This window comes from Falco peregrinus, chromosome 1 (assembly GCF_023634155.1).
Source record: "Falco peregrinus isolate bFalPer1 chromosome 1, bFalPer1.pri, whole genome shotgun sequence".
NCBI classification, from domain to species: Eukaryota; Metazoa; Chordata; class Aves; order Falconiformes; family Falconidae; genus Falco; species Falco peregrinus.
The window spans coordinates 53075271-53100335 of record NC_073721.1 but is presented as its reverse complement, the minus strand read 5'-3'; the positions used below and the strand labels follow the sequence as shown (position 1 = coordinate 53100335).

Here is a 25065-nt window from a genome sequence, read left to right as displayed (position 1 = left end):
GATGTCTTGAATATTTTTATTTATGACACCATTATCTGTAAGAGAACATTGATGACTAAAAAACACACCACAAGGTAAGTCTCTAGTCTCCTTCACTGGGTAAAATTTTTAGGCATATAAGTGCCTTAAAATCGATGGAACTTAAGCATGTGTTAAAGAGCTTAAAAGAGATTATGGGTAACTTATGAATACAGTCCTAAACAAATAACTTTATCCTTGGGAAATCTTGTACTTCCAAGGACTTTGGTGCTCTGGAGCACAACACAAGTCAGAAACCTGTATTTTTCTACAAAAGCAAAGAATCTTAAAATACTAATTTTAAAGTGAAAATGGAATACTCAAATAATATAATGTAGGTAGGGAATCACCTTTCCAGCTCTCTTAGTAGTCAGGAAGCTGAGAAACGGATCAGGGCAGGAACAGCCTGCTCAGTGCCTCGGGCAAGGCTCGGGCAGCCCACTCACTCCGCTCTTGCACCCCCCCACCCCTGGGCAGTTGTGGCTGAAAAGGCCCCTGGGCAATAATCAAGGAGTGTGAATCATATGCCAGCTGCAAGAAAATTTAATGGGCCTATTGCTAAATCTGTCAAAAGTGAGTAGAATCACATTCTGGTTCAATTAAACCAGCTTTTTCCGTATCAAACCAGTGCATGGGAAAAGCTTTTGGACTGCTTTAACCCCAAGTATCTAGACTATACTACCCCATAGGGCTGAACTGACTTCAGTGCCTGGTTTTGTGCCTCCTTTCTTTCAATATGGAAAGGTGTAAGTTTTTTGAGTTAAATTAGAAAATGGTGGTAACATAACAACAGTAACTAATAAATGGCACTAATATTCCCTGCAGGAGTCCCAGGCCATACAGCGGAGGTGCAAGAAACTTAAAAAGCCTAAGGCATACCAAATTACTCATGTAATACATTTCCATGTGGTTTTTTCCTGACACAGTAGACATTCACTCTTACAATGGAAATATCTGCTCCTTGTCCACATTTTAACATGGACAGTTTATTTTAATCCAGTACCTTTAAACCTCTTTATTTGCTCTTTGATTAATCTAAGTGGCCTTGTATTGGTTTGCTCCATTTCTTCAAAACCCAGGTTCTTTAAAACTGCCTGAAAAACCATGAACAAATAGATCATGTCCATGTGGTACTGCTTTCTAAAGATGACTGTGAGATACAATGACTGAAATAAGTTCGGTTTGCTAAAGTGCTGACAAAAAGTAGCTAAACTGTTTTACATTTTTATACATTTGAATACTATGAAGTTTCACTTTTAATTTTTAAAATTTCTTTGCAAGATTCCCAACAAGTTATAAATGCATCTTTAAAGACACATTCGACGTTAATTCAAACACCCTGGCGGGCGGGTGGGCCCGCCGCAGCCGCACAGCGAGGCCGGGCAGCGGCCCCAGCCCCCGCACGCCGGGCACGGCGAACAACGACCGAACACACGCGCCGGCGTTCCGCCGCGTTACCGATTCTCAACCTGCGTTCGATCATTTTAAGAGTTTGCTTGAATTTGGACAATTTCATTTTCCTCCGTTTCTGGGAGCTGGCCGTTTCCCGACAGGCATGTCCCGGGAAGCAGTGCAGCGGCGCTGCCCCGAGTAACGCGGCCGCGCTTGCCGCTGCCGCCCGGCCCGAGGGGCAGCCGAGGCGCGGACAGCGGCTGCCCGGCAGGCCCGCCCGCTCGGACACTGCCCCGCGACCTCCGCCCGAGGCCGAAGGTCATCGCTTTCACACGCCGGGGGTGCGGCGCTTCTCACACTGGTCGGCGGCCAGCCCTGAGCCGGTGGCCCCCGGGGCTGCGGGCCCGGCCGCCGTGCCCGGCCGAGCCCGCGGCTGCCGGCGGCGTGGCGAGAGGCAGCCCCGGGCGAGCGGGCGGGCCCGCGGCGGGGCCAGGAGGTCTGTCGCTGGCGGGTCCCGGCGCCGGTGGGAGGAGGAAGCGCGCTTGTCCAACCAGCTCCGTGCGGGCCTGACTTTCTTTTTTTTTTTCCCTGCCTTTTCCCCCCGCCAGGATGTGAGCCTGCCACAAAGGAGCCGAAGTCCGAGCCAGGCTGCTGGCGCCTGGCGCGGGGCGATGGGCGCCAGGCTGTGAATCCTAGCGCTGGGCTCGCCCCTCTCGCCTGGAGAAGGTCCCGCCGCGCCGCCACGGCAGCGGGGCTGCGCCCGGGGAGCCCGGCTGCGGGGCGCCTGGAAGAAGAAAAACGGAGAAGCCTCTGGCAGCCCGCCGCCGCCGCGCAGCGCTCCCGAGGCTGCCGCGGCCGAGCGGCCCCGCCGCCCGCTGATGGAGGCGCGCTGAGGGCGCAGCAGCGCAGAGCGCGGCCCCAGCCGGCCCGGGTAAGGCAGAGCGCGGCCGGCGCCGGGGCCCCCACGGGCGGACGGCCCGGGGCGGGTGGGGGGCGGGGGGGACAGTGCTGCGCCCCGCGACACCCAGCTAGAGCCTGCTCGTTCCTTTCGAAAAAAAAAAAAAAAAAAAAGAACGAACATAGTAAAATACAGCTGTAAAGATAGTTGAGACATTAGACGTAGTGTCTCACGTTGAGACACAGATGCCAGGCAGCAAAGAGCCTTCTTGCCATGATTTTCAGGAATATGAAATCTTTTCAGTCTCATTTAATTCTGTAACTCTGGGCTTCATGCTTCCTCTAATGCACCGAAAATGTATGCTTGCCTTTCAACGAACTTTCTAGGACATACTAATTTCTGTGATCACTTTCCTAAAGGACCACCTGTATCTCTTAATTCAGTCTTACCCTCGTGTCTCATCACGGGGATGTAAAAGTTCCTGGAACTTTAGTCTATACAATAAGTATTTGAAAGATTTTGCAAAAATTTCATTTAAAAAAGAACCCAGCATTTATGAGTACCTCTGTGTAAGTGTTACATATTTACTGTATGATCTAACTGCTATTTTTCATGGGCAAAATGAGTCACATTTATTAAGACATGAATCTGTTTAAGGACTATTATGGACAATCTGCATGCGCACATATGAGCACACACAGTATGAGCACCTTTTAGTGGTGATTGGATTAAGTGAAAATAAGGTGAGGCCACTGTTAAGGGAAGCAACAACAAAAGCAGTGCCCTCTCAATAATTACATTCCACATCTATGACAGAACTTTAGTAAAGCACAAAAAACAATCCACAAACAGCATGACTAAAATTCTTGGTAATCCAGACAGAAAATTTGTACTTCTTATAACTAAAAAAGCTACCTTTTGCCAAAACTTAAAAAAAAAGTTACATGGCAGCAAAAGATACATGGTTTCTTGCAGCACTTGATAGTACTTAAAAACAAAAGCTCTCCAAGAGCTAATTAAGTTACTCTCATTCTGAAGCGTTGATTTAGTCATCCATTCCCCTCAATGAAAAAAGTTTTCCTTTTAAGAATGAACTAGCGTTTGAACTGAAATTTCACCACAATTTTAAGTAGACAGAAAAGCTGAGTACAGAATACATTGTAGTAAAAGTATCCAAAGCAATTAATTGGTTTCTGATAGTGTGACACTGCTTACAATGTAATTTGTAACTAGTGGCAACCCCCCAAAAATCATTCCCCCTGTGAGTTTGGGGTTAAATTGTTCAATTTAGTTTTACATCATGTTTTCATAATTGAAGCTGCATGCTGTTAGGTGTCAGCCCTTCCTTATCCTCCATTATATATATTTACTTTGAAACTTCAAATGAAACTTTAAAGCTTTCCCGAATACATGTGGCATGCACAGTACTGTGCTGTATTTTCACTGTGAATTGCCATTTCCTTTTACGAAACTGGAAAAAAAAATCCTATTTGTGATCAGGTTTTTAACAGCAGTACTCTTCATCTAAAAATCAAACCACACTAGTTAATTCTGAAAGAAAACCCATACCAGTGGAAGTCTCTCTCCTTAGAAAAGGAGCAAAAATTATTAAGTCACATTAAATATAAAGACTACCTGAAAAATTGGGAGGATAGATTAATGTAATTCCATGCAAGAGAATGTTTGGGAGAAGGAGTAAGAACAGAGCTCTGAGAAAAGGGGCAGGGACTAAGAAAGAAAGCAGCTTCAGAAAATTCATGCTTATCTATCTTATCACAATGATGTTGTGAAATCCAGATCATATTACTGGCCTGGTGCCTGGAACATGCCAGCTAACTGCAAGTCCACAAACACTGACTATCAAAGGATACTGCAGAAGCAAGAACTAATGTTTGTTAAGAAAAAACCAAAGCAAGCCCTCTGATCTTCATTTTCGACACCCTTGCTCCATTGTTTTTACAATCCAATTAAAATGTAAAACTGCACTAATCTAAAAACCCCTTTTAGCATCAGAGACAAAAGTATTAAAGAAACAGTGAAGATCTGTTGCTGTTTTTAATGTTTCTTCATGATAGAAATGTGAATTCACACAATCAAATAAAACAGTTTATCTTTTCAAGAATCAATGTGGTAACAGCTGACACTATGCCTTTTGCGAATGCGTCTTCATTTATATGTCTAAATGCTTGAGCAGTTTGCACAAAAGGTACCGCAGCATGTAAGATATGTAGGAAAAGCCAGCTCACTGAATGACTGCTAGCCTCGTTATATTAATTACGGCCAGCACACAAGAACTGATTAACCCACAGAACTGAATTTTGTAACAGCAATTTAGCGTAGCAAAATGAACTCAACTGTATGTAGGGTATCACTGCTACTGGTTTCTTCTAAGTCAAAACAACTGTACAGGGAAAGGTCAGAAAACTGTGTTGTGCAAAGAGTGTGTACCTCATCCTTCTTATATATGTGTTTTTTTCATCATCTGGGTATTTCTGAAAGGCTCTGAAGTATCAGTTTTGTTACGGTGCATTAGATTCTGGCATGTCAGACCTGCACACACTCTCACCAATCCAGCCTCTAGACTACAAGCCCTTGAGTCAGAGCAAGTTACAAGGATGGGAGCAAGCTGTCAGTGTTGGACCTTGCCTATCCACTCTTTAAAGAAATTAAACTCACCTATTAACAACAACAACAAAGAATGTATGACACAAATAAAACCATGTATAGAAAATAGAGAGTGAAATAACACACACACACACACACAAATTCTGGAATTAACTCTCTAGGGGATGTAATACTCTGGGAGCCTTTTTAGGGAGGCCGAGTGACAGCGATAGAAAATGGTAGTGGTTTGTTGTAAAAACAATAGTTGTTATCCCAAAGGTAAAATGACTTAAATGGAGAATCCTATTTTATTTTGACAGTTTACTGAGCACTCCTGCCTAAGTGTAAAAAGTCACATAGGAAAATCTACTCCTTCACCTTGTTTACCATAATTATTATAACTGAAGCCCTGTAAACTAAAAATGCCTCCTTAGTTCCTGAGCTGTGACATACAAGCCATTAAAAATCTAGTCTCACTTTTTGGAGAATTGCTTCTACCTTCATTATATTACCAGGTTCTGATGTATTAGATCCTCAAACAAAATTGATAGTGTTTTTTCTTAATTAGATTACCATTGTAATAAATTCAACTATACTGCCATTCAAATAGTTAATGAAGTCCCCAGAAATCCCCTTCTCTAATATCCTAGTTCTAGCACAGAAAATTGCCTTCTCTGTAAAGCAGTCCCCAAGGATAGACAGTGTCACATATCGCTCGTACAAAAGCTGCATTTATGTAGCTCAGCGCATCACACTTTCATACCTACAGTCCTCTGGCTTAATAACAGTTTACTATATATAGAAAAACAAGAGCAGCAGCAAAAACCAGTTTACTACTTTTACCTACTGGGTTCCTTTATGTTCCTTTCCTGTAGGAGTAACCCATGCATACCAATGCAATTTAAGATAAATTTATATTCCAGTTTGGAATCTAGGCAGTTGTTTTCCATGTTTGTCTTAGTTAAGAGGTTTTCCACACAGGACTTACACAGATCATTATTTTGCTTTTGTATTTCTCCAAAAGGCTATACTACAGGTGGTGTCTTCCTTCAATGTCAAAACATTTCCTCCTTGAACAGACTTGTAATCCAAAGCAAAGCATAATAAAGTTCAGTGTTCAGCCACCACGCAGTGTTCTTCCTATAATCTCAGCTCTTTTTTTGCAAAACACTGAAAAGCATAGCTGTAAAAAGAATATTGTATGAACTCCCAGAGGCAAGTTGCCAATCTCTCAATGGCTGAAAGACTCCACACTGCAAAACTACTTGAGGTCTAGATGCAACACGGCCCACAACATACACTCAGGCTTTCACGAACACCTTTCTTTCCAAAGCAACACTGCAAACATCTATTTTATGAACAAATTTCATGCAACAAAGAACAGCCATAGCACTGAAAGACTATTGGCAGTATTTTCAAATAAGCTTAACAATGCTTTATTTTGTTATTACAAATATATTTTTCATCTGATGGAAACATACCTTTGTTCTCTTCTGTAAAAAGAAAAGCCCAAGAATGAGTAAAATATTTCATAAAACCTGAAAGAGATAGTCAACCCGTCTATTTTGTAAAAATGAGATCCTCTGAAGCATGGCATCAGAACTTATAAATAATGAAAAAGGTATACGTGTTGAAATATCCACAATGAAATGTGTTCAAGTAGCTTAAAAAACATAAATTAATGCTTCCTCTTATGGCAAGCTGATTAAAAAGTGAGCATTTGCCAAACAGTGATACTTTGCACGTAGAAGTATTTTTGCCTTGTATTATTTCAGGATCATGACAGTGATTAAACTCCATGATGTGAAACACCTGCATAATTTTAGATGGTGAAATACTCAAATCATGTTGAAATATGTATAAATTTCAATATATCTGTAACAATCAAAAGGCAATATATTTTGACTAATCAGAAGTCCCATATAAGCATGGGAGAGTACAGGACAGAAAAATATTTCAAAGCACAGCCAAAGAAAGATTTTCTTTACATTTTCCCTTTAAAGGACAGGAAAAAACAATCAAATCCTGAAACATCTGATACCCTTTCAGAAAGTTTATTTCCTCTTTTTTCAGCAGATCATGGGAACATCCTCAGTTGGGCAAACAATGAACAAACAAACAAACCAACCTATTATTACCTACTTTCAGTTATATACACAGATAGGGGCCAACATTTGGTCTACAAACTGAAATTTCAACCAAAGCACTTATGCTGGCTAGGAGTATGAAAAATACTATGATTATAATCCACACAACAACGCTGCCACAAGTTTTCATACAGATGCAGTTATACTAGCAAAAGACAAATAAGAAAAAAAACCCAACACCAAAACCAGCCATTTTGCCTGAATAAAGCAATCTATACTGCCCAGTAGGGTAACCAAACACAGTTAGTTTGAAGTGTATCTGCACTAGGGCAAGTTTGTGCCAACTGAACTCCCATGAAAAGTGCTTTTACGTGTACAAAAGTCTTGAACAGCCAGAATCTGGAAATGAAATTATTACAAACTTCCATACTTTTCCTAATTAGAAGTTCTATTTGATTTTTGATTAAAATGACACATATCTATCTTTCTAAGTGTGCTTCTTTCACTTCTCCTGTTTTTTGTTTGTATGCTTGCTTGTTCAAGTTTGTCAGTGTGCATGAGGATAAAAGACAGACGTGCTCCATTTCCAGTAATTAAGAAAATCTGCACCAAACCTACAAGCATGCTTTTGTATAGTGTAGCTTTGTGCAATGGTGAGCTTGAAAAGTGTACACTGCCTAAGTGCAGTTCTGCGCTGGGGACAAATATGGTCCAAGTGATACAGTTCCCTCCCAGTCCATGGCAGAAGAGTTACTGGGAGAGGGAGAGAGGAAGAGCAGGGCTGAGCCAGAGAAACAGGAAAAACAGCAATCAGCAAGCAACAGCACTAGTTAAGTATAAAGAACACTAGCTATTACTTGGCATGAGCGCAATAGAAGAAAACTGAAAGCTAGTGTGTTAGACATCAAATAAATAATATCTTCCTCTCCCATGGGAAGAAATTCTGATGTCCTCCTACTCAAAGGGGAAGACACTAAAAAGCATTAAATTCTTCCCTGAAATTGTTCCTCTGGCTTCCCTCCCCACTTCCTCCAGTAAGCTTTTTTCTCCCTGAAAGATTAATCATTGAGAGTTGTTCAAATAAGCATGGTTTATGAATGTCATTTAAATCCAACTGCAGAAAAGAAAGAATGCCATTTATGTTATGTAGTCCATCACAATATGGAAAAAATAGGCCTCATTCAGAACACTTTTTTTTTTTTAATTGAACAAGTACAGACAACAAAAGACTTAAGAGATCACTTCATAAACAGACTGCAGGAAGAAGGACATCTGAAGACAGTATGGTGCTTGTTTCTCTTGGTACAGGAGCATTCTCTTACCAATGTACTTTTCCTTCCGGTCTTTTTTCTTACAGGAAGAACACCTTAGAAAAAGTGACATGCAGGCAAGGCCATGAGAGAGAAGCATTTCAGCATGACCTAATCATGCTGGTGTCATTCACTGATGGCTTACCTTCTGCAAACAGTGGTCAAGCCCCAGAAGAGGCATCCCAGAGAGGTGGCTGATGCCCTGTGCCTGTTAGTGTTTAAGAGGCATTTGGACAATGCCCTTAATACTGTGCTGTAACTTTTGGTCAGCCCTGCAGTGGCCAGGCAGTGGGACTAGATGATCATTGTAGGTCCCTTCCAGCTGAAATAGCCTGTTCTGTTCTATTTTGAAAGATGTTTGAACTGATACGTTAAGACGAGTCTGATGAACTCTGTTCCATTTTTTTCCTAAACAGTTCTTAAAAAAAACTGGGGGAAAATCAAACTGTTATATGTTGCTCTGTATTTCTTCAGCCTGGAAAAGAATGTGCACCCCAAATGCTCAACTGAAGACATGAGATGCTCTAACAAAGACAAGTGAACTGAGGAAAAAAATAGTTTCTTTTCAATGGTCACAGTAATTAAGTTGGGGGGGGGGGGGGGGGGAGAATTTAAATTCAAACAGTGAAATAAAATCCATTTTACACCTATATGTGAGACACATTTGCAAAAACAGTCCATCTGTGCAGGAATATGAGCCCTGGAAAACTGCCAGGGTTTCCAAGTGTGACCTGCTGTGCAAATGCTTATTATGCAAGTTAAAGCTGTCTGGGGTGAATTTATGTTCCCTGTTTTCCAGGGCTCCAAATACCATTCCTTTACTTACAGAAACCATGTCAAACTGCAAACTCTTATCTCATAAGTTTTCAAGATTTTTGACAAGTTCTGAAAAGCACAATTCCTTTCCATTTGCAAAACCGAAAGTGAGTTTATTCCAAATAAGAAACTGAGGCAAAAAGGTATATCCAAAAACTTTAAGAAGGATCAGGTCCTGGCGCTTTTGTTTGAAACATTTACAGTAAGTTCTATGGTTTACTGCAAAACAACAGAAAAAAATCAGAGTGACCAACAACCCTATGAATAAGTATTTTAGCATGCATATCCATCAGTATCTTGAAACTCAAAAAAATTTCTTAAAACTCGGCAGCTGCCTAGAATCACAGGACAATTCAGACTGGATGGGACCTCACCTTGATCTTGCAAAGCAAAGCTAATTTCAACATTAGGCAATGCTGCTCAGAGCCTTGCCTAAATCGAAACTATGTATTCCCAGGAATGGAGATTCTACCACCGCTTTGGGGCACTGCTTTGGTCCTTTGTCACACTCACTGTGAAATCCTTTTTTTCTAAAACACAAAATGCATTTTTCCTGCAGCAATCTGTATCCATTGACCATTATACTTTCACTGTGCACTTCCAAAAAGAATCCATTTTTACAAACACCCGTTAAGTAGCTGAGGACAGCAGCAAGATGTCTCCTTCACCTTCTCGTCTGGAGGCTAAACAAACCTAGCTCTTTCTGAGGCTCCTCATATGTCATGTCTGCCAGCCTCCAGCTATCCATGTGGGCAGTGCTCAGCTGGACTTGTGCCAGCTTCTCACAGCTGTTACTATTATCATTTCAAGTAATTTAAAAAAAAAAATCATTGTACTAAAGATGACCAAGTAGAAAGGTGACAGTTATTTAAGCTTATTTCTTGTTAATTCTTATTTCATGTGCAGTTTTACAAGCAAAGAAAAATATGATGGCAGCACCAACAAAAAGCCGGTAGAAATACATGCTAGCAGCGTGCTGTTCAAGCAGCTGATAAGACTGGTCTGTGACAAGGGCATTCCTGGCAATAGTGACAATGCTAAGCTCATGTTTCCAAGACAACTGTTGCCTACAATGTTCTGGTACTGACTTACTTCTTAAGAGACTGCAATGCCTCAAATTTCCACCTTGGCTATGAATCTCCTCTGAGAACTAAGTTACTTTAATTCCACCAAAAGGGTACTGTTGCACTACATCAATAAACACTACTAGCTAATTTTAATAGCTGGGGGTCATCTTTGCCCATCATGCACATATGTGTTTTTACCCTTCCAAGAAAGGACTAAGAAGCTAAATGATCAGGTTGAGTGTAAAGACAGTGTCTATAGTAAGAGTCACAATAAATATTTTAGTTGCAAATTCTACTAGTCTGAAAAACCAACAAATTTTACTGCCTATGATATCTGGGAAGTAGAGTTTTTATTTCATAATTATAAGGACTAATATGGAGTAAGTTTTTCCTTTTTTTTTTAACTATGAGGTTCAATACTGCTGACTAAAGTAAAATTGTTACATTTCACCTAAGCTACATCTCCTGCAACATATCTGCAGTTGTAAAATACTGCAAATGAGGTATTTGATATTTTTAGAACTTTTAACAGCACATATTAACTTACATTCCATTTACATTTAAAAGTTATATTTGTAACTGTAAGAAATGAAAATATAATTCCTATTAAAATGAAAACACCAATCCTGGAAACTTTTGTGGTACTTGCCTAGAAGAAAGAACTCTTCAAATTCTGGCATTTATTACTTAGTTTCTTGTGGTTCTTGGCAGGGCTTAGATACACTAGCAACTAGTAACCACAGTTCTGGCCATAGAATGATACAACTATTGCCCAGGACGTCCTTAGCCAACAGAAGATCATGCTGGATAAGAAAAATACCTCATTTGTATGCAGACATACTAGTTACTGTGTAGTATTTTGTAAGTTGTAGAACAGATTATCAATTGTAAGTTTGCATTGATTTCCTATTTGTTACTTACTGTTGAATTTATTTTAAAACAGATTTTAAAAGCTTCTTTGCAGAAGAATATTTGACCAGAACTAGAGGATCATGATGACAACAAGATTCATCTGTTTAATGCTAATCGCTGTTGTGGGAGCTACTGCTAGCAAAACACAGGAATTTGAAGGCAATGATGAGGAAACAGAACAAGAATTCATTTATATGAACAGACATAAGCGTTCCAGTGAGACACAGGACAAATGCACTTATACCTTTATTGTACCTCAGCAGAGAGTGACAGGTGCCATTTGTGTTAATTCTAAGGAGCCTGAAGTTCTACTTGAAAACAGGGTAAATAAACAAGAATTACAGTTACTTAACAATGAACTTCTTAAACAAAAGAGACAAATAGAAACTCTCCAGCAACTGGTAGAGGTGGATGGCGGGATTGTTAATGAGGTTAAACTCTTAAGAAAAGAGAGCAGAAATATGAATTCTCGTGTCACACAACTCTATATGCAGTTACTACATGAAATTATCCGAAAACGTGACAATGCCTTAGAACTTTCTCAACTTGAAAATAAGATTTTGAACCAAACTGCAGATATGTTACAGCTTGCAAACAAGTACAAAGACCTAGAGCACAAGTACCAACATCTGATGTCAATTGCCAACAATCAGTCAATAATAATTGCCCAACTGGAAGAACACTGTCAAAGAATGCCACCCATAAAGCCACTGCCACAAACTCCACAGCCACCAAATAAAGTATACCAGCCTCCTACTTACAATCGCATTATTAACCAGATATCTACTAATGAGATTCAGAGTGATCAGAACTTAAAGGTTCTGCCACCTACCTTACCAACTATGCCGGCAGTTACTAGTATTCCAACCTCAACTGATAAACCATCTGGTAAGTAATATTATTGTTATTGATACATCTGCATTAGTTTCTGCTACTATGCAGTGGGGAACATTTTAACTGTAATATAAAAAAATGGAGACAGTATTTATTTAGCAAAATAAATGCAAATTAATTATTTTTACCTAAGTGAGATTTCTTAGATCTGAGGTTGTCTGTATATCTGTCTTGTGTATTTTTAATATATGTGTTGTACAAGCACAGAAAGGAAGCAAAAAAAAAAAAAAATTCTGAATGTAACAGATTCAGATACACTAGCCCCACAGATTTTTCTCATGTTAGTTTGCCAGGACAAACCCACCATTTATATTATATGTTTGGGATAAAGGAGCTGCAGAAAAATCTTACTAATCAACAGTCAATCATCTAAATTTTATTTACCCTGTGCCCAAGACAGAACTGTTACAATTCATGACATCTGAAGGGGTTTGACACTCTTTGTGTAAACATTTATGAAGTTATTACAGATTAGCTGATCTAGCATGTGATACTTTTTGTGCTCATGTAACTCAAAAAGGATTATGTATCTGCTCTGTACCTCCTACAGGGCACTAGTGCTCTAAGACAGGAGCAAAGGGAAGCAAGTGGTGGAACAGTAAGGGATAATACACAGCTCTCTAAGAGTCTTAAGAGTTCTGCTGTAAGCAAGATTAGAGGCATCTGAAATCACATTAGAGATCAATTGATCTACATGATAAAGAAGTAACAGGTAAAGAACCCAGTTTCATATATGGTGCCACATATTTAAAAAATGTAGTTCAAATAATATGTGTCCCATACAAGAGAAGTCTGTTCTTCAGTGTCTGGGCAACATGTACTTGCTTCAGAAAAAAGATAGGGGACCAAAAGATACCTGAAACTAAGACAGGCACACAAACTGCACTCAGAATGTATTTCAAGGCTATCTGCAACATATTCCAAAAGACATCATCGAACTCTTTAAAGTTATCAAATAATACCACTGTCACATTAAAAAACCAACACAAACCAACCCAAAACAAAACCCTTATTTCTCCATGGGAATATCCACAATGAAATAAACTTGAGCAGGCCTTTCAGTCTAAAGCAGTCTCTAAAGCACTTTGCTGCAAAGCAGTTTTTCACAATATTGCCAGAGATTAACTCACCAAAGCTTGCATTTTGGCATGCAGAACCTCAGCCAAAAATATCATGATTCTAATGGTCCATGTAAAAAAAACAAACCAAAAACCAACAACAAAACCCCAAACAAACACAAAAACAAAACAGAAAAAATTCACGTCTATTACAATTTCTTTGGAGCAATACACTACAGGATAGCCTCTTTAATAATTACATCTTGACTTCGATCTCAGAGTAGGTTCAAGCTTTATTTCCTATCTTTCTGTAAGTGAAGTATCTTTCAAGTGTTAAGACCTTTCCCCTTCCTGTACACTCTTGTGCTTTTAAGTACCCAAACTGGAGCAGAGGCTTCACCATCACAGAGCAGAAGAGAAAAGTTACTTCATGTGCAGAGTACTTTTGTTGATCTATCCTCATACAGCACCTTCCTTTTTTGCAAAGTAAAACACAGACTTGTCAGCAACTTACAGCCCTCTAGAACCTCTCTAGATCTTCACCTGAGGAAGTGCTGCTTTGCTTATCCAGCTATTTTTCATGCTCATCTCCAGAAGTCCCTTCCTAAGTCCACGATTCTAAAATAAGATTTGACACCTGCTACTTCTCCCTTATCTATGTAACTTATCAGAAAAAGAAGTCTCACATTTCTTCTGCACAAATCCATTACAATGCTCATTTCTCTCTTTATTTTCTTGTTTGCAGCAGCTTGGTTTGTTGAAGCAAATTTCTGACAACTCAAGTTAAGCTATTCAACTGTTCACTTCCAGGGTATCCTCATCCCCTCTCCTCACCTTCCTTTTTGGGCAAGGAACACGTAAATACCTTTTCCTCATCCTCCAGAATATTCTCCCCTCAAAAAGCACATCTCAAACAAAATCTTATCCCACAATTAATGCTGTAAATGATGCTTCAGCCAGGTGTTTGGAATGCACTAGGAGAAACCCACAAAACCACCCCTACCACCCCCCAAAACAAACAAAACCCACCACACAACTCCCCAGCCACTGGGAAAAAATCCATTTGTCCAGTCCTTTCGATACTATGTCTTGAGTTCTCAACCTTTGCCAAAGCTCCTGGCTCTACCAACCACTGATCACCCAACCTGTGCAATGAAACTGAGGCAAAATGGAAGAAAAATGTTAAATGCCTTCTCAAGTTTAATCTGTTGACAGCTCTCCTTCCTCACAAAGGATCAGACCACTATTTTCCCTTGATCACAGACTTACTAGTGTCTTACTACTCTCAGTAGCTTTATTTCATTTTATATGTTTTGTCTGCACTGTTGGGTTTTTTTTTGGGGTGGGGGGCTGTTGGTTGTTGTTTTGTTAAAAACAAAGAAGGAAACCAACCCCGCAGACACCAGCCATGCCTAATACCTGGAGCTAGCATCTGCTTTGTCTGAGCCTTCTTCATATCTCCAAAGCTACTGGAAAGGTCATGATTTAGCCAGCTCAGTTTCTTATCCTTTTCCATAGCCACCTTCTAAAATAGCAAAGTCTATTGCAATGTCCTCGGAGACTCTTCAACAAACTCAAATTCTTCACTTGTACTGACTGTCTAAAGCATTTTCTCTGTACACACTCTGAATTTGCTAGTGTCTGTTACATTTAAGTTCATTTTCTTCGTTTTGCTTTTTACTTTCCTTTCTTAAGAATTGTGGCCTCTGTTATTTCCCAACCACGATCACCTACACTGCTTTCCATTTCACATTTTCAGTCAATTCTTCTCTACTAACTAGGTTCAAATGTAATATATCCTGTGGTTTTTTGCTTTCTCTATTTTAGGTATCTATGACAACCTCATCCCTAACAAATTCCAAAAACTTGCTATGTATTTTTTTTATTTGCTGTATTCTTTTCCCAACCAAGAGACAGCTGGAAGAGGTAGGCAACAAGTGTCAAAACCCACACATTTAAGTTAATTATGTACATAAACTGTGTAGAATGTGACTTCAGTTATTTCACTGTTTTAAAACACACCTTGTATTTCCCTTTCATTTGTGTTAATGATTCAAAATTAATTAAAAGCTATGTGGACCCAAGCTTCCAGTTCCCCATGAAGCACAATATACGATTACAGACTCTCACCAAACCCATAAAAGTCATATACAAGAGCCTGAAATATGAAATCTAATTTTTGTAAAAAATAATGCAGTGTGGTGAAAGTATTAGTGCAGAGCACAATTAAGTGAATCTTTAATTCATAAAAGCAATTTACATGGACCTGTTGGAGCAGGTCCAGAGGAGGGCCATCAAGATCTCAGAGGGCTGGAGCACCTCTCCTGTGAGGAAGGGCTGAGAGAGTTAGGGCCGTTCAGCCTGGAGAAGGGAAGGCTCCCCGGAGACCTTTGAGCAGCCTGACAGTACCTAAAGGGGCCGGCAAGAAAGCAGGAGAGGGACATTTTAGCAGGGCCTGTAGCGACAGGACAAGGGGCAATGGCTTTAAACTAAAAGAAGGTAGATTCAGAGTAGGCACAAGGAAGAAATTCTTTACAATGAGGGTGGTAAAACACTGGCACAGGGTGCCCAGAGAGGTGGCAGATGCCCCATCCCTGGAAACATTCAAGGCCAGGCTGGACAGGGCTCTGAGCAACCTGATCTAGTTGGAGATGTCCCTGCTCACTGCAGGGGGCTTGGACTAGGTGGCCTTTAAAGGTCCCTTCCAACCCAAACCATTCTATGATAATCCTAGCACCCTCTCCTTTTTATTTTTTAATTGCACATTAAAAAAATATTTGAGAAAATATTTGAGAACATGTTTAGTACAGTTTAATTATTCAAGTTAAGGTCAAGAAATAAAATATGATTAGAGAAATTTTTTATTAATCCAAACACCATTAATGGCTGCAGAAAACAGAAATAAAGGAGATGCAAGACAAAAACGGTTGGGGAAAAAAAAAAAAATCACGTGGTTTGGGTTAGCAGAACTGCAGATGCAATTTTAAGACTTATTTCACCTTCTTCAACTTGGCATAAATGGGTGCACATCCAAAGCAATACAGTACATCTCACACAGTCAGTTATCAAAACCTGTTCTGGTCTTTATGTAACATAAATGTGTGGTCTCTTCATTACACAGCTGTATCTCCATCCTAGACATCTAATACGACCAACATTTTGTAGTTAAATGCGTTTGTGCCAGTAAACATGTACTGTTTAGATGACAAAGGTACTATTCCTCAAAGGTCTGCCTCACTCCCTAGAAGTGATTTTATCAAAATTATCTGTCTGAAAGTCAGGATGCTCTCCTTTTTCAAGGGAGAACAAGATGAAATCAGAAGGAAGACTTACATTTTGTTATTGTAAAACAACAGTCCTAGTAAAAAAACCCATCCTTTTCTCCTAACAGTGGCACATAAGCTATAAAGGAAGTTTACACAGTTGCTGCCCAATTTTTTTTGCAAAAAAAGAGGCAATATCTGCTACTGCTGGCCAACCAGTAATATGAGTGGCCCAATCGCATTTACCTTAGTCAAAACAGGAATCTGAACTGGAGAGCATAGTAACTGCCACAGAAATGAATTTTAACCAAATTAAAGAGAGTTCTATACACATGACTTATAAAGTGCTCATCTTATTTCTACATGAGTATTTTTGAAACAGCCTACTCTGTAAGTTACTTATAATTCAAAATCTTAAGAGCAGTGGCCCTTTCTTTAACGACTTTATGCAGTACTAGGATACTAGACTCTTGTGCTTACACTCAGAGGAAGGCATTTCAGAAAAAAACATTATTATGGCTATGATCTAAAACAAGACAGTAATTCTGAAGTATTTCTCTGGCATATCTGAAGTGGCAGACTTGAGAGGCAAGACACAGATGAATAGCATCTTGCTAGAAATTTACTAGTAACATTTGAAGCACTGGGAATTTCAGAGATGTCATGGTCTACTGCCTCTTCAGATGATAAAAGCTGATGACTACATAACAACAACATCAGCAGCAAAGCAGAAAAACATGATGTAGATAAATTAAAGAACCCCAGCCTCACAGTAAAATGTTCTAGAGAAAAGAAGCTCAAAGAATGTATTGTAAAATGTGGACATCATTGGATATAAAATAATTTTAGAGATACACACATTATAATAGACAAGTTAATTTCTCTGCAAGATCTACCATCATGCTTTGATCCACGCATTTCCCATAAAGTCTTATTTTATGAAGTGTAAAAAAGATGCCCCAATGCTCCTGTTGTGCATTCTTTGCAAAAATAAAAGAAAATGTAAAAAATACTTGGTTTTGATTCAGAGTAGAAGAATTTGCAATTTTATCCATAAATGGTTTACTTCAAATTCTTATTTGTGCATTCTTGTTTCCCACTTATGCGCAAAAGAATAAGTTAGGTAAGTTTAATCCTCTCTGCGAAATACTGAACATGTACACATCACTGAAATTCTACAGAAAAATAAGAAAAATTTTAAAAATATCAGTAAATAGCCAGTAAGTCACCTGATGTCAACACCACGATTGTTCAAAATGACTGCAATTATATTGTATTCCATTCTACTAAGCAAAATATTAACTCCAAGTAAAATTTCTATAGTCCTATTTAGGAACATTGCTCCTTAAGACTTGTTTGAAAGAGCTAGAAGTCTAATGAAAGACTTAAGGATTAAATGGTTTAGCTGTGACACTAACAACAACCCCTTAGAGTTACAACCCAGAGGTTTGGGGTGGGAAGCAGGGCTATAACATACCAAACCCCAGCAACTTTGCATGCATTAATGCTTAGCAACGGCAAGTTTTAATATACCAATGCGAAAATTAGATGTGGTTTATCTACAACAGGTTTTAGTTTACAACATCAAAAAGTTTATCTCACAAGGTCAGTAACTCAAGCAGATCTGATACAATAATTTCTTAGAATGTAGAATTCTACACGCAACAGGACAAGCACTGTTATGTGAAGCACTGCTACATATTCTGCATAAACCAGAGTTACATAAATAGTTTATAAAAATATTCTGCTTTGTATGAATTTGCTAGTGCAACACTGGAAGATGACTAGACACAAGACAAATGAAAGATGAACTTGAAAACTGAATGAATATGATTCATCATCTTTACCCAACAAATCAACCAATTTTTTCTGAGAACAAAACATTTCCTAGCCAGTTACACCAATTGTATGAATGATATGAAATGTATGTTTTCTTGTGCAACTGCTGTGGAAGACATTATTCCTAGACAAACATGCACACAAACCAGTTTATTATACTCTACCAGATAAAACTTGCAGGTAAACATTTTAACCCCATGCTGCATTATAAAAAAATACAGTGAAATAGTTAAATAATGAGCAGCAAGCAATGCTGCTAAGGTTAACGTAATATTAATATACAGTGTATGCTAATCTTATATGGTCACACACTTTTTCAAAAAAGGCATTAGTAGCATAGAAAATTAAACATACATAGTAACAAGACAGACTATATATTCATACCGCTAATTACGGCTTAATGAAGCCGGTGGTTTGAACCGATACATTTTTTAGGTGAAGCAATTCAGATTCTGTACTATCAAGTAAAAACTCTGGATAGGAGCAATTCAATTAAGAAATACTGAAATGTGATCTGAAGATTATTTAAACAGGGTAAAGAAGTATTATGCCAATATATAAATGCAAGGCCAAGCCAATCATATATGTGCTTCCAAATACTACCACTTAAACAAAACACACACATAAAAAAAAAGGAAAGAAAGAAAACAGATCCAAGAACTAGAAAATCGGGGTTTTAGCAAAATTTGATATAATAGCCTATCCGAAACATGGAGTTACAAACACCACAAAATAGCAGAATATTCTAACAAACAAAAATGCATAAACTAGAAGTGCTAACTGAAAAGATAAAAAGTTTTTAAGTACCATAGAGACTGTTTAAAGACACCCTACCAGAAATCCAGAACTATCCTTTCATCCCAAAAAAAGGACTTTGAGAAGACCAGGCAATCTTGTCATGGTTAAGCAGCTTGGTAAAAGAGCAGTATTACAAGAAAGATGACATCGCTCAGAGCACTGAAGTCATGTCCAAATCGGGAAATAAGAGAACAACCTATTCTGTCAGGTTAAATATAAAGACACATGAAAATCTTAAGAATCACTTGCAAAAGGAAAAAAGGGCATAATAAATCTGATTTCTAACACATCAGGAACAGGAAGCATGACTAAAAGTTTATAGGGAAATATAAGATATACTCTCAAAAATGAAGGCAACAGTAGAAAATCTAGATTAACTTTGGTATGAGTATTCACTGAGAGGACACTTTGAGGTTCCTGTGTTGACTAGGCTAGTGGCGAAGAGGGAACCCTGCAGGATTTATCTCAAACCGAAATGTTGGTAGAAGAGGATATAAAGCCAATGGAAAGTGAATATTAACAAACTGCAAAGAGTAAAGCACATCTGCCAAGAGTTCTAAAGGGAACTGAATATGAAACAATTAACTAATGTGTAATCTCACAGAATTGCCTTGGTATGTGAGGAATGAAAGGTGGCCAATGTGATATTGAAAAAAAAAATATTTCCACTAATAGATAGAAAATATGCTAAGAACAGTAGAACAAGCAGTAAACCAGTCTGAATCACACATCATCATCCAATCACCTTGAATAAGAATCAGCTTGGGTTTTGTAATACCAATTCTGTATCACTTTTAGAGGTATTTGAAGGGCTCAGTGCCTATGCAGACACAGTTCTTGTTGATAACTGTACATACATATTTCCACAAAGCACTGAACAGGTTTCTTCCTAAAGGTGTTGAAATTAAGCTGCAAAGTACAAAGAGCGAGCCTCACATAAATAAACCATAAATATCCCTTAATTATTTTTTCATGAGGCAGAATTAGTCATGGTCTCTTATAGAGATCTGTGCTGGGGCCAGTCATCTTCAGTATGTTCCCTTTAATTTCTGGTGCCAGATGACAAACCTCAGACTATACAGCTCAGTAAAAAATTTTGGAAGTCTAACCACCTGTCATGGAAATGTAGTAGCACACTCTGCTTTGAAGTATTTATAACAGTTTATCTTCATCTTAAAGCACTTTCAGAGAAAAGAAACGTGCAGTAGAGCACTGTTGCCATGTGGCCTAAAAAACTTGCAAGATTAGAAAGCTGTAAATACATCATACGCCGCTATGTATTTATGAAGACAAGATGAAAGAACTGTGGTTGACTGTTTTAGGAGTTTCTTCAATAATGACTTTGAACTGACATGCTCTTTTTTGGTTTTGGTAAGTGCCACTCCACACACATTGTGATAAAATAAACAAGAGCAATGTGAAATACCAGCACTCATTACATTTGTCTTCTTCCACATCACAGAAGTAGCCATGCAACTGTGTCAGACAATACTGCATCTACAGCTACACTGCCAGAAATCCAAACAGTTAGTCACAACAGAAACCGAGAAGGGGCTTAGAAGCAGCACTCTAGGAACAGCCTGTGAACATGACTAAGGAAAGAAGAGCAGCGCATGGGTACAGATCAAAAACTTGGACTGCCTCTTGGTACACTGACTTGTTGATGAATTAGTCAAAAAGACCAAAAAACCCCCACCCCAACCCTTCAAAACACTGAGGTTGTTTCTGTAAAATTTACTTAGTACTAACTCAATTACGGAGTACGAGGCTAGCTCTATCATTACCGGTGTTGGAGAGTGAATTATGAAAAAGGGTAGATGAACTGAAATAATTTAGAAGATAAATTACTCTTGAGAGCAACATATGACTCCTCATTCGGGCGGCAGGGGGAATGAATTAGGTCTCTAATCCTAAGGATTCTTGTTGACTTCACCCTTGAACTCAGGCAGCAGAGCAGCTGGGGAAGTCTACCTGCAGCTATCACCACAGACTGGTAAATCGTTTCTATCTAAATTTCTCAAATTCTTAATGAATCTATCTTTCCACTGGAGAAAGTGTCTATAAAAGTCATGAATGTACGATACTCTTTTTGAAAGTAAGCTCTTTATGGACTCTATAAACTCAAGGAAAAAAATGCACTCTCCTTCTGAAAATAGGAGAGCAATATCTGTAATCTCTGTGAATGCGAAGTATTATAAAAGTCATCTCATTTATCTAAAATCTCTCTCACAATATAAATGGGCATTCCATGTTACAAATCTTCATTTGTATCTTGTGTTAGCATTTATTAAGGTAATACCTGCAACAGTAACACCTACATTATTAATTTGCGCTGCCAGTTCCATTGTTAATATCTGTGTCAGTGACATTTTGGGGGATCTAAAAAGCTGAATTTCTCAAAAATAGAAAGAGTCAAACCACATTTGTTTTCTAAAGGAAATTATTAATACTTATCTATGGAGTCATTCATATTTTGTTTCTTTGACGATATAATCAATGTTGTAAGTGTGGCTGCCTTACAATACATTTTTAAAAAAATATCTACCTTTTATCAGTAATTAATTGTGAAATGTTCCAGAAATGAAGTTACAACAAATGAACCTGCCTGCAAACACTTAGCAGATACTGTACCTTCAATAAGAGGAAAAACAAATGTACTATTCAGCAGGAGCAAATCTACTGTAAAAATCTACCAACTGAAAACTGGCCCTGCTCAGCTGCATTGTGATGCAGAGTCCTTCTGTTTTGACACAGGGCCCTGGAGAGACTGTCTACAAGCATTGGAAGACGGCCACGATACAAGCTCCATCTATCTTGTAAAACCAGAAAACACAAACCAGCTTATGCAGGTCTGGTGTGACCAACGGCACGACCCTGGCGGCTGGACAGTCATTCAGAGGCGGCTGGACGGCTCTGTCAACTTTTTCAGGAACTGGGAGACATACAAGGTTAGGACAAGTGAGCAGTTTAATGTTTTCTACCCTCTAAAATCATCAGTAGGGTCAATAAGAAAGGTGATTTTAGAATCCGGCCAACAGCTTACTTGAAAAGGAGCTTGTGTTTACCCTTCCAGAAGGGAAAGTCTCTATAAAATAAGTTACTGTGGTTTTCTACTTAAGAATACACTAAGATTTACCACTAAAACAGATACGCAACATTAACATGCTTCTCTTGCTTCCTTTACAGCAAGGATTTGGTAATATAGATGGAGAATATTGGCTCGGATTAGAAAATATTTATTGGTTAACAAATCAAGGCAACTACAAACTGCTCATAACAATGGAAGACTGGTCAGGTCGAAAAGTATTTGCTGAGTATGCTAGCTTCAGGCTGGAGCCAGAAAGTGAGTACTACAAGCTGAGACTGGGACGCTACAATGGCAATGCGGGAGACTCCTTCACTTGGCACAACGGCAAACAGTTCACCACGCTGGATCGGGACCACGATGTATACACAGGTACGAGGCCCCTTTTAGCTGCATTGCTTTTTTTGCCTTGCTCACACCCCTTTTATTTTTTTCTTCTCCTTTTTTAAAAAGGAAAAATACTTAGACATACACAGACACGCAAAAAAAGGAACTGCATTTTTAGAGATTTGTCAATTAGTAACTTCTGAAGCACAGACTGCTGTGTCAACCCTTATAGGTACTAACACCGAAACAGAAATTCCCATTGAAATATTTATCATTTACACTAAACAAGGGTGTGTAAACTACACTATGGGAGGTTATTTGAAACAGTAACACAAATAAATTTTCCGGCCAGGGAACGCAACACTAATGAGTCTATCTGTAGAACCTAGCTACAGAGCTGGCTCCTGAAGAAGCCTAAATTCACCTCATACTACATAGTATCTACAAGTTAAACACGCAGTCAAACAAGCAAACAACAAAAAAACAACCACCAAAACCAAACTTGGTTTTGTGCTTTGCTTGCTTGCTGTAAGATTGTTCATTTACTCCTAAGACTGAATCAGAGCTTTCTTTTGCAGGTAACTGTGCTCATTACCAGAAGGGAGGATGGTGGTACAATGCATGTGCTCATTCAAACCTCAATGGGGTCTGGTATCGTGGAGGACACTACCGCAGTCGGTATCAGGATGGCGTTTACTGGGCTGAATTCCGGGGAGGATCATATTCACTGAAGAAAGTTGTTATGATGATAAGACCTAACCCAAACACATTCCACTGAAATAATTCTTGTGTTGGTTTGCTCTCTTGTTCTAAAAATCACGTAAAGCTATGATGTTATTACCTGGAATTATCTTTTCAGAAATGAGGAATGTAAGATATTGTACATTTATTGCTAAGATGTGAAGGATTGTATATTGTATTTTCAATAATCGTTCCAGGAAAAAAAAAAGCTGAAGAAAAAAAAGGAACTGAAATGACATAACATTCAGAACGTCTCTTGGTACTAAAAGTAGTTCCATTAAGCCTTTTAGAACTGGCAGTTTAGACGGACTGTTGATAAACTTTCTGGTTTTTATTCCCTGTAAATTAAGTCTGGATGGTAAAAATACCGCCATAACATTTAAATATTTTTGTATGTTATGTATAAATATTCTCAAAATACAGGAAATATTACAAACTGTACAGCAAGAGTTTTTTATTATTATTAGCAATCATTTGACACAGGAAATTATATCCTTTGAACTGTGTAGCTGGTATATGTACATTAGTGTGATTATTCTGATTTAATCTTTGTCAACTGCGTGAATGAAGTTAGTACTACATGATTTGATTTCGAGAGCAGATACCCAAACCACTACTGTCACGATAAATCCAGTCCTTCTCCTTCACTTTGAGCATTTTAATTATCTGCTCCTTTAAATCAGAATTCACATTTGATTCAAGTATTTTAGATTAAAAACACTAATGGTTTTTCTTACCAAAATGATGTAGCTACCTGCATATGGAAATTCATCCAGATTTAAAACATATAAAACATGCCGTATAGCCAACAATGTTATACTACACAATAACTGTCACAGTATTTTGTACCTGACTTCAGTCATTACCTGCTGTTAGCCTCTGTAATCAGAAATGGCTGTATATAAATTAAAGGGACTATCCAACTTTGCAGGCAAATGATGGATACCAATATATAAGCTATTTAATATCCTTAGCCAGTAGACGAAAATTATATAAAGAAGTAACCTGTAGCCAAGAGAAGTTATATTTACCGTATTTCACAATTATAACATATTACTGTCAAATTATTAAATAGATTTACTCATCTATATTTAGAGGTCAGTCACAACTATGAAATACAGACTGGGATAATTCTAATATTATTCTGAGGTAGGTTTCTAGAACAGATTGTTATAAGACCCATTTCAAAACAACAACTACTAAGAAAACCGTAAGTTAAAGAGTGCGTATAAGAGGGAGAGCAAAAGCCTCTACAAGTTAACTATAACCTTCAGTAAGCCTGTAGAATAATTACTGTGTGTTTGTGTGCATGTGCTTGCACACTTTTTCCCTTATTACCTCATCACTTCTTTACAACAGTATGATGTGCATTAAACTGACAAGTGATGTAGCATGTGTTGTATATAACTGAAAGCAGGGTTTTTAATATATTAGATTACCCCTGTAATATTGTAATCTGTTAATAAAGCAACAAATGTTATTTTGACATGTTCAGATTTCATCCTCTTTTAGTTCAGATAACTCATAGCAAAGTACAGATAATTACTTACTTTCACACCACTCTGCCTCATGACTCAGACACGTAACTACTATTAACATGTGTGAAGTGTATAAATATTACAACATCAAAACCAAAGCAATTTTCAGCTGAATTTCCACATATCTCAAGGAGGAAGAACTTTCTGTAGGTCATACGAAAACCCCAAAATTTTCAAACAGCATTCAAACTTTATCTTCCACTGGTTTATCTACTGGACTATGGAAAACAGTTAAGTTTTAGGTAAGAAATATTAAATGCATCTACCAGCTCTAGATCCTGGCCACAGTGCTCTAACAATTACGACTGTAGTATTAAGGCAGTAAAACTCCTGCTGACATCTACAACTAACCACTGTTTTTTTCAGAAGAAAACATACGCAGTAGACTGATGCCTACATTTGAAGAAGCTCATAAGCA

General features: G+C 38.5%; 2 protein-coding genes across 15 annotated transcripts in view; one reads left to right on the top strand and one right to left on the bottom strand.

Moving 5' to 3' along the window:
* The window catches only part of RALGPS1 (Ral GEF with PH domain and SH3 binding motif 1), a 120311-nt gene that overhangs the window by 54307 nt on the left and 40939 nt on the right, over positions 1-25065 (bottom strand). The gene's annotated exons all lie outside the window — the stretch shown is intronic.
* ANGPTL2 (angiopoietin like 2) lies at positions 1976-24595 on the top strand. 2 transcript variants are annotated; one of them, XM_055793882.1, is made up of 5 exons: positions 1976-2341; positions 11136-11992; positions 21711-21904; positions 22143-22413; positions 22947-24595. In XM_055793882.1, exons 2-5 carry the CDS (start codon positions 11185-11187, stop codon positions 23144-23146), a joined length of 1473 nt encoding a protein of 490 aa, XP_055649857.1. In that variant the 5' UTR covers positions 1976-2341; positions 11136-11184; the 3' UTR covers positions 23147-24595. The 2 variants fall into 2 exon arrangements, with proteins under 2 accessions (XP_055649857.1, XP_005231460.1); XM_005231403.4 differs by lacking the exon at positions 1976-2341 and having other exon boundaries at positions 11135-11992.